The sequence below is a fragment of the Akebia trifoliata genome, chromosome 15 (genome assembly GCF_017979445.1).
Source record: "Akebia trifoliata isolate Shusen 1 chromosome 15, ASM1797944v1, whole genome shotgun sequence".
Taxonomy (NCBI): domain Eukaryota; kingdom Viridiplantae; phylum Streptophyta; class Magnoliopsida; order Ranunculales; family Lardizabalaceae; genus Akebia; species Akebia trifoliata.
In genome coordinates, this window is record NC_141389.1 from 11,212,510 (window position 1) to 11,227,679 (window position 15,170).

Here is a 15,170-nt window from a genome sequence, read left to right on the forward strand (position 1 = left end):
TTAGAATGGGTTGGTTTTTGGTAAGGATGATCTATGTAGAGATGAGATCACTCTCATTAAAAAATAAGTCCATTCTAAAATTTTTAACACCATCAAAAGTGATTTACAATAAAAAGATCTAAGCAATTTATGATTTTCAACTTATTTTGATGGGGTTAGAAGTTTCCGAATAGGCTGATTTTTGGTGAGGATGATCTCCTCATAATAAAGATCATCCTCATAAAAAAATCAATTCATTCCGAAATTTTTAACTCATATAAGACAACATAATTTGGATATGATGTGAAATGGCCTTAATAATAATTGGGGTGCCTTTTTAACACTACCCCTTTTTCCAAGGACAACAATCCGTTGCCACAAAGAAAAAGACTTCTATATCTAAAGAAGATGCTCTTAATTGGGTGGATGGGTCATCACTTACACGGTTACACCTCCACCATGTGAATTCTTCTACAGCAGCTGTTCATGTGTTATGTGTACTCCACTTTACCTGCTGAGATACCTTAGATTTTTCTCTAATAAAAAATATATTTGGAGGGTACTTGTGATATATCCACATCATGCCATTATTGTATCCCATGTTGCTTTAATTCGGAAACATCAAACCAACTCCACCATGTGCATGTCTTCACAATTTTTATTTTTATTTTTATTTTTCATTTTCATTAAATTCATATTTTTTAACCATTTAAATTTATATAATATTAAGATTGACTATGATTTTCATATTGGCACTTTTTTTTAATAAATAATCAATTTTTTTTTTTTTTTTGAAACCCTTAATAATACCTTTGTAATCTTATCTTTTATGAAAAAGAAGATAATTTAAGGACAAAAAAAAAAAAAAAAAAACATTTCTAACAATCTTATATTAGTGTAAATTGTCCTATTAGTTTTAAAAATATTCAATCCAGGCATTTTTTTTTTCAATTTCCAAAAACATTGGTCGAAAATTTTGTGAAGAAAATACCTATAATTATATGACATATCAAACGAATACGTGATCTGATTTGATAGGCTGTCTGCAGAAATAGTTAACCGACCACATAACAATTCATTTTTGTGTGTAGCGCATGAGACCATGTCTCCCGAACAATCATAGTACGGCCTCTCATCTATTATCAAATCAATCAATAGATCTCACTTCCATGGCTCTCGAACGACCGTCACTACTACGACTGTGCACTTTGACTTTGAATGACACGAAAGCATCTACCTATTGTGCTAAGTCATATGCCTCTTTGTTCTATTGCATTAGTCTCTACTCGAGGGCGAATGGGTCATGTGTTTTAAAATATCTATTAAAAGACTATATTACCATTTCATTATTTTTTTTAACAATGTGGTATAGATAAATATTTTAAAATTCAAACCAATAATAGAACCAATCATGATCAGACCTTAGTTCAATTTTGTTTGACCACTCATTTATTAAAAAAATAACTTAAATATATGTATACTTTTTTCTTAAATCACCTTTATTTATTTTTATAGAAAAATAACATTCACAAGACTGATCAAATAGATTCTATTACAATGTATGATCAAACCAGACTAGACAGTTCTATTTAGTTTTTCAAACACTTGTAAGAACGCATTTATATAATTAGTTCTTATATTATTATAAATCCAGTTGTGATACTCTGGCAAACTCAATTGATTACCTAACATGACAAGCTCGGAAACCATTGATCTATATGTGATAATCGAGTTGGGATTCAGGTTAGTCGATTGAGTTTGCCACGTGGGGTAGCCAGATCATCACAATTCTTATAAATCAAGAAAGATACAATTTACATACATATTCATATAAGGGGCATAAAGGTAAATTCATCAAATTATCCAACAATGGTCATAAATTAGATAAACATTTTTGTAAATATTATAACAATCGTGATAAAATGACTCTTTACGTGGCATACTCAAGCAACTCCCTCCTGACGTGTGTTAAAACCGTAGATTTGTACTTTTCAAGATACACAACTGCACTTTTAAGGGGATGTGTAGTTGTATATCCCGAGAAATACAGATCTACAATTCTCGCACATTCCACGTCAGGAGAGTCCATTGAGTATGTCATGTGGGTGAGTCATTTTATCATTACTCATATTATAAGTGTAATGATTTTCCAACTCTAAAAAACTCACTGATGTGGCATGGCAAGAATCGTAAATTTTTCTCTTGGGACACACAAATGCACATCCCCATAAACAAGTACAGTTGTATATCTCAAGGGAAAAATTCTATAGTACTCGCACATGCCACATCAGTGAGTTTTTGAGTTATTCTATGAGTTAGAGTTAGAAAATCAGCACTTATATTATAACTACTAAAACAAGTATATGATCCCTTCTATAAATATCATGGTTTTAAAACTCGATTTCACTTCTTGTCTCGTCCAGCCCGATATCGAGTCGTCTCAAACGAGTTTTCTGATACGTTTGAGACGTCTCGTTCAAAAAATCAAAAAAATTGAATGTGTGGTATTAAATTTCAGTCAAAAAAGTAGCTTGTGAGCTGATCTCATTCAGCTCCGATACCGAGTTAACTCAGGCAATACGTCCTGGTCTAGGACGCGTTTTAAAATCAATATAAATATTTTAAAATCATAACTAACTCAATAATTCCAGCAAAATGCATAACTGTTTTAATAATTTTTCTCTTAATACTGCTCAAGACTTTATTTACATACAATACAACTCCAAATACAATTCTATTATTCAAATTATTACACATAAAATATATAAAATCAATATCTATATCAAGAAAGACAAAAAACAATATCTACAAATCAACAAAAAATCCAAACAAACCCTAACATAGCCATAACCACATTCAATTTCACATCCAAAAACCTCATAAAAACTTGTAATGAAACAGACCCAGATGATTGTTTATCATCACCACTCTCTTTTGGATTATTAAAATTCGACGAAATTACCGTATCTTGATCTGGTGTTGAATCGTCGTCGCTGTTGGGACTTGTTGGACCTAATGATTCCGATGGGTTTTTGAGACTTTCGGGTAATCCCTGTCCATGTGTAACATTTATCTCAAAGCGTTGGCCGTTATCACATTGATCGCCATCGTAATCCCCAGAAAAGAAATATGTCATTCCTTCTTTTACTAGGGGAACCGATACTGAGACAGGTTGTGGGGTGGTTGACGATGGATCTGCAGTGGACCATTGGATGGTGTCGTCTGTTTCAGCGTTGTCGTAATCACATAACTTGTAAGTTGTGGAATTGTACGTTTGGATGACTGAATGGTTGTTATCGGTGTTGAAAACTGCAATTAAAGAAAGAGAAGAAATAAAATGTAAGATTTTCTAACAAAATTTTACATATTTTCTATTATAATCAAGGTTAATTAATATATTTTAAATTATGAAATACCCTTAGATACTAATGCATTTAATATTATCTAATTGTAATATAAATAAAAAATGTTTGTGATTTATTGAAAAATAACAAAATGTGCATCGATGAAAGCCCAAGGTTTTGAAACCATGTCTTAGCGACACGGGCATAGCATGTGTTTCTTCCCAAATATTATTTATCATGAACAGAAATGATTAATCGGCTCAATCTCAATTTTCTAATGTAATTCAGTATGGAAAAATATTTTTAATTTTATACCATTTTGAAATGCAAACAATTACAAATATTATTTTTGTAAGATATATGAAAAATAAATTTAAACTTGGGCAAGAATCTAAAAGAAATATTGTAATAAAATAAGAGAATAGATGTTAATCACATGGTTTTAAAACTCGGTTTTGTGTCTCGTCTCGTCCAGGTCCTATATCAAGTCGTCTTGGACGAGTTTTCCGATACATTTGAGACGTCTCGTGAGACAAATCAAAAAAATGAATGTGAGTACTAAATCTCAGTCAAAAAATGACTTTGTGAGTTGGTCTTGTTTAGCTCCGATACCGAGTTGACTCGGGTGATACGTCTCGGTCCGGTCTGGGACGAGTTTAAAAACCATGGTTCATCATGAACATAAATTTTTTTTAATTATATATATTTTTTAAAATATAATAAACCATTAAAAGGGTTTGCTTGTTTCCTACGAAAATCAATGTCCTAAAAATGAGAATTTGCTTCCTTTGTTTGGGCATTTTGTGGAAAAAATGATTTCCCCTAGGAATCCATTTTCCTCACAATTACAGGGGAATAATTTCTTATAAACCCCAACCATGAATTTTCCGACTTAACTAGAAAATTTGAGGTCGAATCTCCCACGTTGAAATCCAATTTTCCATGAAAAAGTAAAAAAAAAAAAAAATAGGCAATAAATTTTCATGAAAACATTTTCTCAGAAAATAAAACAGATCCTAAGAAGTATTATGTTGTTTAAGCAATTGTGCATAATGGAAAAAAAATGGGGAGAAGAAGAATCCAACAAAGTTCTTAAGATAGTAAACTTGAATGCAAATTTCCTCAAATGAGTAGAAATAATTTTAGCTCATTAGTGGAAATTTGCAATATTTTAACAATTTCAACTGTCATGATCTCCACCACAAAAGAAGAAACAACCAGAAAGAAATAATAGTATGAGAAGCACTAAAAACATAGATAAATTTAGTAACAGAAAAAGGAAGAACCATTAACAAATAACAAGAGCAAGTCAAGTAATTCTATTTTTTTTTTCATTCAAAAGTAAAAAATAAACAATCAATTTTCAAGAAAATATTTTCTTACAAACCAAACAGACCCTAAGAAGTGTTATGTTGGTTAAGCAATTGTGCATAAAGGGAAAAAAAAGAGGAAGAAGAGGAAGAAAAGAATCCAACAAAATTTAAAATTCTTAATATATGTAGACTAGAATGCAAATTTCCTCAAATGGGTAGAAAAGAATTTAGTCCATTAGTGGAAATTTACACATATTTCATCAATTTGAACTATCACCAATCCCCTCCACAAAAGAAGACAAAACAAGAAAGAAATACACTGTGAGTAGTTCTAAAAATATAGAAAACTTTAGTGACAAAATGGAAAGAACCCATTAACAAGAACAAGTCAAATAATTCTATTTTTTTTTTTTGTTTTCTTTTAAAATGTTCTGTGGACTTACTGAGGAAATCTCCCAAACTGAAGTTCTTGCCAGCCACCCATTTTTGGTAATTTAAAGTGGGTTTCTCAAGATTATCAAACCAACCCAAGGAATCTCCAACTGTGTAGTTCTTGTATGCTTCAACAGATCTTGAAAAAGAGAAGATAATGAGACAACAGAGTAAGAAGAATGGAAGGCTTCTGTAGCTCTGTTCCATCCTTTTTTTTTTTGGGTGTTTGTGAGATTTGGAGATTTGGATTGCTAGAGGGAGATAGCTCATATGAAGAGAATGTATTGGGGATGGTGCCATCTTGGCAGTTAAAATAACCTTATTTCTTTGTTAGAATTACTAAATGGCCACTTCTCACATGGGCATAACATGTTCCAGTGAAAAAGAATTTGGTGTGTAAGAATATAAGTTAGCTTTAGAAAAATTAAATCAAGACTCTTGGTGGCATGACACGTGTTCATGAAAATTAGCTTAACAAAATTATTGTTGATGAAAAGTAACTATGACACCACAGTGAATTTCAAAACTGCCCCCAACTTAAAATTTAAATTTAATGTCGAATCGTACCCAAAATCCAATCCGATTACTTCGAGTTTGGGTTGGTGTTTTGGATTCCGATAAGGATCCAATCCCATATCTTATTAGATCGGATATGGATTTTAATATCGAGTTCCCATAAAAAAAATCAATTTGATACTTATCGGATCAGTCCCAAATATGATCCAATCCAGACTGGATCCATCGACATTTCTACCCTTAAATCCCATTGGTAAGTTTTTAAAAGCATAAAAATGTCTTTTTTTCTTTACTATCTTCAGAATTACCATTAATTAATATTTTAAATTACAAATAAGTGCACACCCTCCAGTGGATCATAATGGAATTTTGACCAACATAAATTGTATTTGTTGTTTCGTTCCCATCTAACCCAATCCATCAAACCTCACTCAATCAAATTTAATTTGATAAAAACATATATCAAAGATAAATATACATATTATATCAAAATAAAATAAAATAAAAATTATAGAACTACTAGCAACCCAACTTTTACTTATTATACCCCATTTCTTAAATTATTTATCACATCCCAATTAAAGATTAATACACACTCTTCAAACGTTACAAAACTTTGGCTCAAATTATAATCTCCACATTTCAGAACAGTATAACATGCATTCAAATAGATTCAGTTGTTGTTCAAAATTATGATTAGGCTTATTTAAAATCCTAAACACAAAAATGGAAAACTAGCAAAAAGAAAATGAGAGAGCTTCTACTGGCTCCCCAACTCTTACTTATTATCAACGATTCACTTATTTTCTTTATTTTTAAGTGGGTGTAATAAGTAAAATTTAGGATGTCAATAACAACTCTAAAAATTAATATAAACATATTATTTATTTGAGGTAAAATTTTAGGTTATTGGCGATTCTTTGGGATTCACATGATTGTATGTGTAGACACCCCATTTTTTGCTTAGGTTGAGTCGGAAAGCATCAAAAAACCTTCCAAAAAAAGGCTTGACCCAAGTGTATTTTAGGAGGGTTCAAAAACTCAAGTTTTAGTAGTCACAAGGCTTGAAAACCATTTTTATATTTCATTTCAAGCTTAGCCATATCTCACCCTTGGCCAAGCATATTCGTTTGCCTACCTAAGGGTGACCCACGTCCAAAAGCATTTTTGCCTCATCCAAGAGTGACCCACGGCTAGACACAATTTTTATTCAAGCCTTAGTTCACCCAAAGTCAATTCTGTTACAAACCCATCTGTGCTCAAATTTTATTAGGGATAATTACCCTTTAAACCTCCTCTTTAATCACTTATCCTCAAGAAATCCTTCTCTTTTACATTTCTACCCTTCCTCTAATTCTCCAATAATCCTATTACTTTTATTTTTTTGTAATTCTCATATTCTTCCAACAAAGACTCTTGGTCAAATTGGTCCTCACATGAATGTAATTACTTCTCTAATCCCATCTTGTTAGAACCAAAGTTAGGTAATTTATCCTTATGCCCCCAAGCTTATCATCAATCCTATAAGTGTCAATGTAATTAGACTAAGTTCAAGAAATTTTGATAACTTTGCCCAATTCATAGAATTATCTAGAATTTGTGAGCAAAAGTTTTTTTTATCCCTAAGTTGTTAGCGAGTTATCTAAGCTAGATGACCTTAATGTCCAAAATCCTATAACATATTTATATGCCATTTAGCTTAATTCCTTTTTGATTGATCGAAAGTCACCTAGGACTCTTCTACTCTCCTCAAAGAACTCTCTAGAAACTATGACATTTTACAATCTTATTCTCTTGATCATCATGATTGGTGAGACCTATAAGTGAGTGAAAGACCATGAAAGCCAATGAAAGGAGGGATAATTTGAGTTTTCTTTATAGGTTTCGTTGAGAATATTGGAAATTCTAGGATTTAAGACAAGTTCATCCCTAGGGGTCTCCCAAAATCCTATAAATAAGACCCTCATCCACTGCACACAAAAAAAGAGCTCAAGTGGTTCGAAATTCTGTTTAAGTTTCTTCTCAAAGCCCTCTAGTCTACCAAAATTCTGTCTAAATCCCTTCCTAAACACCTAAAAAGCTCTTAACCAAGAAGAATAAAATGAAAATACCAAGGTGGTGTGTAGTGTAATTTTCAGATCTTAACCAAGAAGAATAAAAAGAAAAGACCAAGGTGGTGTGTAGTATAATTTTTAGATTTTTTCTATGTAATCCCCCTCTAAACTTCCTTCTTCTACCTATTCGCCTCTTTATATTAAACAAGTTTATTTTTATGCTTTTTTTCCTTGTAAAAATGTAGATCTTAATTTTTTTAGTAGGACTTGGAGGTAAAGAGTAAAATCCCCTAGAGGCAATCTTTTCCTATAAGCCCTCAATAAACTCTCAAGAGCATTAGAGTAGTTAGTTCTTGTTTATTTACTTTCCATGCAAATTTTAAATTCCTAGATTAAATGTTATTTACTTCTTTGCAAATTTAAATTCATAAATTATAGATTTTCTTATTTTCTTTTCTAATGACCTAGGAGTTAAAAAATAATCACTCATTGGAAGTAATCTTCTTTTTCTAAGTCCATTATATGCATACACAATAGATCTACCTAACTCTCTAAGCTAACAAAAATAATCTTAAAGATGGTGCATCTCATGCATAAGGTCCCTAGTCTTTCCATGGTAGTATCTAACTCATGAACACCTCATAAAAGCTAAATCAACCAAAAGATGCTCCTAAGCGAACACATAACCTTCTAAAAGAGTCTTAGGATCCAAAAAGGTGAAATCTATGTGGATTCCTACCAAAATTTTAGGCTAATAAAAAATTCCAACAAGTATCTTATTTTATTTTTAACTTGCTCATTAATTTAGTTTCTTAATTTCTAAAATTAGATTATAGTTATTTTTACCTATTAACTTTTTCTATAATTTCTTTTATTTATAAAACCCCAAAAGAGTTTTCTAATCTTCACTTATGGTCATATATTAATAAACATCTTAGGATGGGAGTGACAAGGTTCCTAACACCTTTATTGTCCCTCAATTAAACCTCTTTACCTTAGATTTCTATATAGACCTTTCCCATTTATCTTTTGGACATGTGAGTTACTACAAACCAAAAAACAGAATTTTAAAAAATCTTTTATAGCGTTCATTCGCACTTTAATTGAATGATGGTGACTCTTAAAGCTGTGCACATGAGGTCAAACCTCCTCAAAGGTTTCGAAACTCATGTATCTACAGTATGCTTAAAATCATAGAATAATAACACATTCATAAACCTTAAAGGGTTGGTGAGATGGTCAAGATAACACTTCAAGAAGGTCGAATTATTCCTTAGGGTCCACCCTCAAGAATTTATCCTAGAAATTACTCGGGGGGGGAGGGGAGAGAGAGAGAGAATGCAAGTGCGCCAGGGATTAGTTGGGTGCTCCAGGAGGCCTAATACCTTAGTTCAAAAAGAAAAACAACAATAAATTCATAAGAATCTAATGCAAATTAGGAGATACAAAGTCTGCTAACAAGGCCATGGTCCTAAAACGATGATTACGAACATCCAAAGCAATAGAGATAACCAATCTATTATTTTATAATATTACAAATATCATTCTCAAGTATTTCTTAAAATTTTTTAGCTAGATAAGTGAAAGTAGTGGTCAACATGATTTAAAAATTCATTTCATTCCAATGTTTAAGTTTTTAAAAAATCGAAACGATAATGAAACATTCAAAACACTAGTAAAAAACAAGTCTTTCACTAGAGACCATGGTCAAGGAGGATATTTTCAATTTAAATACACAGGGTTATATCAAATACTTACCAAAACATGTGGGTTTGGTCTAAATGATCTAGTTTTTTAGTGGAGTTACCCAAAGGTACTAAACCTATTGGATGCAAATAAGTACTTAAAAAGAAATAAAAAAATCAAAGCGATATGTAAATAAATTCAAAGCAGGTTGGTTGCCAAACATTTAAAACAAAAAAAATGATAGATTACTTTGACACATACTCTTCAATTACTAGAATTACTACTATTACAATTTTAGTTGCATTAACTTATATTTATAAGCTAGTTGCTCACCAAATGAATGTCAAGACGATATTCTTAAATGGTGATTTAGAAGAAGAAATTTATATAGAACAACCTGAAGGGTGTGTAGTTTCTAGCCAAGAAAATAAAGTGTATAGGCTAGTAAAGTCCTTATATGGGCTAAAATAAGCGCCTAAACAATGGCATGAAAAGTTTGACTTTGTGTTTAAATGTATTGGTTATATCTTTAATGATTGTGATAGGTGGGTGTATAGAAAATTTATAGTAAAAATTATGTGATTGTTTGCTTATATGTAGATGGTATGTTGATTTTGAGAACAAATACAAAAGTTATTGAGGATATTAAATCTTTCTTAAAATCTAAATCTCACATAAATGACTTAGGAGAGCTTGATGTCATGCTTAAGATTAAAATTATAAAGAAAGATGAAGGATTTGCATTATCTTAAACTCACTATGTAGAGAAAGTTTTAAGGAAATTTGGACATTTTAAGAATGTACCAATGTTAACTCATTTTGATCCAAACATGAAGTTAAAGAAAAATAGAGGTGGTAGTATGTCAAAAAATATATGGTAGGATCATAAGAAGTTTGATCTATCTAAAGATCTATACTCGATCAGATATAAAGATGAAGGATTTGCATTATCTCAAACTCACTATGTAGATAAAGTTTTAAGAAAATATGAACATTTTAAGAATGTACCAATGTTAACTCCTTTTTATCCAAACATGAAGTTAAATAGGAAGTTTGATGTATCTAATGAAGACCAGATATAACTTATCAGGGAGGGTGTTAAGTAGATTCACTAGTAATCCTATTAAAGATCATTTGACAATAATAATGAGAGTTCTTAAATATTTGAAGGAAACCATGGAGATGGATTTATATTTTAATAGAAACCCAAATCTGCTAAAAAGGTACAGTGATGTGAATTCGATATTAGAATTTAATGAATTTAAGTCCTCTAATGGCTATTTTTTACACTACATGGATGAGTTATCTTTTAAAAATTTTCCAAACAAATATGTATACTTAAATCTATAATGGAGTCATAGTTCATTGCATTAGAGTTAGTTGGAACTAAGGTTGAGTGGCAAAAAAACCTATTGATAGGTATGTCTTTATTGGGAAAAACCAATGCTCTCGATATTTATTCATTATGATAGTCATGTCGTTATAGCCAATGCTAAAAATCATATATACAATAGTAAGAGTAGACATTTACATTTTAGACATAATATAGTTAGGTAACTATTAACAGATAAAGTGATTGTTATAGACTTTGTGAGGCAAGACAATAACTAAGCAAATCTGTTAACAAAGTCACTAACTAGAGGATCAGTGAGTAAAACATCAAGGGGAATGTGACGAAAACTTATGTAAACAATGAGTCTGTGATGGAAATCCAATATACATAAATAGATATCTTAGGAAATAGATTCAATGGATAATAATAAGTCGTTGAACTAATTGGTGAAATACTAATAAAAAAGAGTTAACAAACTCTTTATCCCTTTCTTATAGTATTGAGTTGTGTTTATCTATGACAAGATGAGGGTGAACAAAAGTTCTTCATAAAATCTATAGCCTATTTGGGTGGGGTATAATAGTCATATAACACATTTGATAGACTTACCTATGTGAATGTGTGGCTGCTTCCTATGAATACTATGAGCAATTATTTTAATGCATTCATGAAAGAACAAATATTTGACACATGATCGTAAAGTGTCAAACCATAAGAACTCGATCAGTTTTAAAAAGAAAAAATATATATGATATGATAGTTAACTTATACTAAAAAGGAAAAGATTAAGTAACCTATTTACACCAAATCCATGTAAGTTTTTTCTATTTATACTTAGTATAGATTAATTAGATATCTGATATTTCATCTTATACGAGTAGCATTGTCACTCCTTAATTATGAATCATGTGAAAGATTATTGTAATTCATTAATTTTTCAATTAGTATTTCTTTATTTTTAATTTGTTTCATAATTGTGTAGTAGCTTTCCTCTTTTAGTGAAACATGAAACTAAAAGCTTATTTCCTTCTGTGTGATAGTTGAAAGTCAAATATTTTTTTTTCTTTGTTACTAGTGAGAGTTATAGAGATAACTCTTCAAGAATTTTAGTACCACATCAAATAGAGATAACAGTAGCATTCAACTAATAAAGTATTCCACTCTCTCTCTTTCTTGAATGTGAGTGAAAAAGATAGTGGGCCTCGTGCACAACAATCATTGAAATTCAGTCCAACCCACCAAATGTCACACATGCAATAACACACATACATGTGTGTGCGCCAAGCTGGTCCAAGCTTGGACTTAGGTTTGGGTCGTAGTAGAGGTTTTTTTTAATCAAAATTCCTTTGTTAAATTCCTTTAGTCTCAGAAGTTGATCTTTCATCTTCTTGAACCATTGAATCTCTGAACTGTTGAGTTAACGTTCCTTTAACAAGTCTTTTTTTAAAGGCCAAATGTAACAATGGTTGAGTGGACCGTTGTCCTTATGTATTTGACTGTTGGGCTCATCAAGTATTGATACACTGACCATACCTATGCTCTATAAAAGAAGTTTTCCCTAGGGCTAACAATACATATAAAAAATGACGTAGAAACAAACAGAACCAAAGAATATACCAATTTTCTATCATGTTCTTTGTTTTACGAATCTTTTCTTCCATTTTCTATTGCTCATATTACTTGGTCTGATTGAGTTTATAACATGCTCGTTATTTTCGAGTGTACGATTATCAGGATCGTGACTGTTGAATTTTGAAAGCCAACCGTTGGAGCCTTTGCATTGTGGATATCATCCTAAAGGGGCACAAATTAAGATTTAAGGATACCGACTCTTTCGTGCACCAATCACATAAAAATCGATAAGTTTTTTTTTATCCGCACATTTTACAATCTGTTTTTTATTTAGAATTATTTTTTTTAAGAACAAATTTTTAAACATTCCTAAGTTAGGCGTGGACTTCAAGAGGCTAATTCAAAAGTAAAAATAAAAATGGTATTTTTTGTAGTATACGGGCTCAGCTCGAAGTACCTCTATTGGCCATGCAAGGTTCAGGGGGCAGCACCCTAAGACAAAAAGTCTTGAATATAAATATATGTACTTTCAGGGGGGTAGGGTTTTGTGAGTGTTTTTTATTTATTATTATTATATTTTGATTTCTTTATGAGTTTTTAATAGTTAAGAAAGTTGCAAAGATTTGAGCACTTGTAATTGATATTTATCGTTTATAGTGGATTGATCTTCCTCTCATCCATATACATGGCAATTTGTCAAACCATGTAGATCATACCCTTGTGTTCTTTGTGTGTGATTGTTTTCGATCTTGTTTTGTTTCATTTCCTCACAACATATCCGCAATGTCTAGGTCTAGGATGCATATCAAAGTGACATATTTTATATTTATATAGATATCTAAAAATGCCAAATGCTCGACAATAAGTAAATACCAATTGTTGACTGGTCCATTTTATATATTGTCACACATTTTATCATATTGGATCAGGATATGAGTAATTCAAAATATTTTTGATGGGTTGTCAAATTAGATCACTATCAGATCATTTCTTTATCGAATCCAAATCCTTGGATCCAAAGATTTTGGATTGGAATTGGTCAATATATCAAGCGCAATTTGATTTATTGAGTTCCCTACATATGGATATGTGCAAGATATCAAATGTCATGAAATCATGGATATTGTTGTGGGATATCACATATTGTCTATAAAATTCAAATGACTTTCTTATCCTCAACCCATGGTTGAGGTTCTTCACAAACACGATTGTTAGGATTCGAGGAAAAATGCAAACTTTCAATAGATCAAGCCTAATCTTCTTGTGATTGATACACATTTCTCTACTGATGCATTTTTTCTTGGGAATCCCTCCTAAGAACGGTTATGTTGATGGAAAATCTCAACCCAACCATGGGTTAAGGATAACATTTTTCAAACTCGAAAGGTTGGATTATTCCAAGTCCACATTCCAAGAAAATATTCACATGATTCATACAAACATTAGGTCATGGAAGCCCTAAAATTTCACCAAGATTCGTGCTGGAATGACCACAAGTTTGTACTTCATGTCGTACAATGAAAATGTGTTGGAACTTTAGACATAAACTTTTCGTTGACAAACCAATTTCTACTTGGATTTGGAGTCGCCACCATTCTTTTTTAGAATATAATGTGAATGGGCACTCGAAATATAGTTTTAAAAAATTATTTTTGTTTATAGTGACTCTCGTACGGATTTGACACTAACTTGCCTAAGATTTAGGTAATGAGGTTCATATTAAAGGATAGGGAGTTAGGCATCCTATTCCTTCTACCATAAGTAGGTAACCTTAAAAATGGTCATTTTTTATTTTTATAAATTTTAAAAGAGAAAATCGGTAGAGAAAGAAAATTTGTACCCTCAAACTTAGAAGAATTTATTTTTGGGCCTAAATCATAAGGGTCACCTTATTATGAGATGGACCCCATTGTGTCTAGGACTATAAGACTTACATCTTTAATGGAAATGGATTTCTAAAACCCAAAAAAAGAAGTGTGGAGGAGAGATAGGAAAAAGAGATGAAGATGGGAAAGAGTGGGGGAATTACATAGTCCTACTACACTATATCTTGAAGCTTGTATTCTTCATTCTTCTTCTTCTTGAGTTATTGAAAGAATTGTCTCTCTTAAGGAGGTTGAGAGAGAAAGAAAGTTGAGAGAGTTGAAGCTTGATAGGGGTTCAAGCCTTGGTCTTTTTGAGAGGGAAAATGAGGTTTTTATAGGTTTTGAGGATGGCTTTTGGGGTTAGAAATTTCAAAGTGAAGATTAAGGGAGAATAATATGAGATTCAGGCATGGGGATTTTGTTATTTTGATGTTGGGGAGGGGTATATGTGGAAGGTAGTGTAAATGGGTCATTTTTTACCCAAGTAGATTGGATCTTTGAACCCATATGGGTTGAGTGTTAAGTGGGGTTAAGGGGTGTTGATTTTTATTAGAAGAATGATTATGTAAGGGGGTAGTAGTTACTATTTTGGGAGGGTGAAGGAGATGGTGACATATGGCTAAAGAGGTATGAGGTATGTGTTAAATGAGTTTATTAAGGAGAAAGGATGTGGGGGTATGGAGATAACTTATAGAGTGTTTTGAGGAGAATGTGATGGGGCTAGGTGGTGGCATGTGGTATGATGTGGGAATAGTGATGGAGTGATGAAAATGATTTCTTTTGTAAGGTTGGTTCTAAGGTGACATGTGTCCACCTTGATGATCAAAGGTTGTATAAATGTTAATTGATTATGATCACAGACATAGATTTGGGTTAGAGTAGGTGATTAGGCTTAACATTGGGCAATAATTTAAGTTAAGTTACTTTTCGGATTGGTTTAAGTTCATTGGGTTTAGGGGTTGGATTGGACTTGATTAAGTTATAGTTAAAATGATTATAAGTTGAGAAGATGATAAGGGTTGAGAAAGTGATAGGGTCTAGATGATGAATTAGTCCTACGGTGGGTCATTAGAAGT

The 15,170-nt window shown here is 31.7% G+C and overlaps 1 protein-coding gene across 1 annotated transcript; it reads right to left on the bottom strand.

Annotated features, from left to right (window-relative positions):
- Positions 1-2,643: 2,643 nt before the first annotated feature.
- On the bottom strand, positions 2,644-5,349 carry LOC147384339 (early nodulin-like protein 18). Its single transcript, XM_086424774.1, has 2 exons — positions 5,080-5,349; positions 2,644-3,288 (listed from the first exon to the last, which is right to left on the bottom strand). Exons 1-2 carry the CDS (start codon positions 5,336-5,338, stop codon positions 2,792-2,794), a joined length of 756 nt encoding a protein of 251 aa, XP_086280900.1. The 5' UTR covers positions 5,339-5,349; the 3' UTR covers positions 2,644-2,791.
- Positions 5,350-15,170: the final 9,821 nt, after the last annotated feature.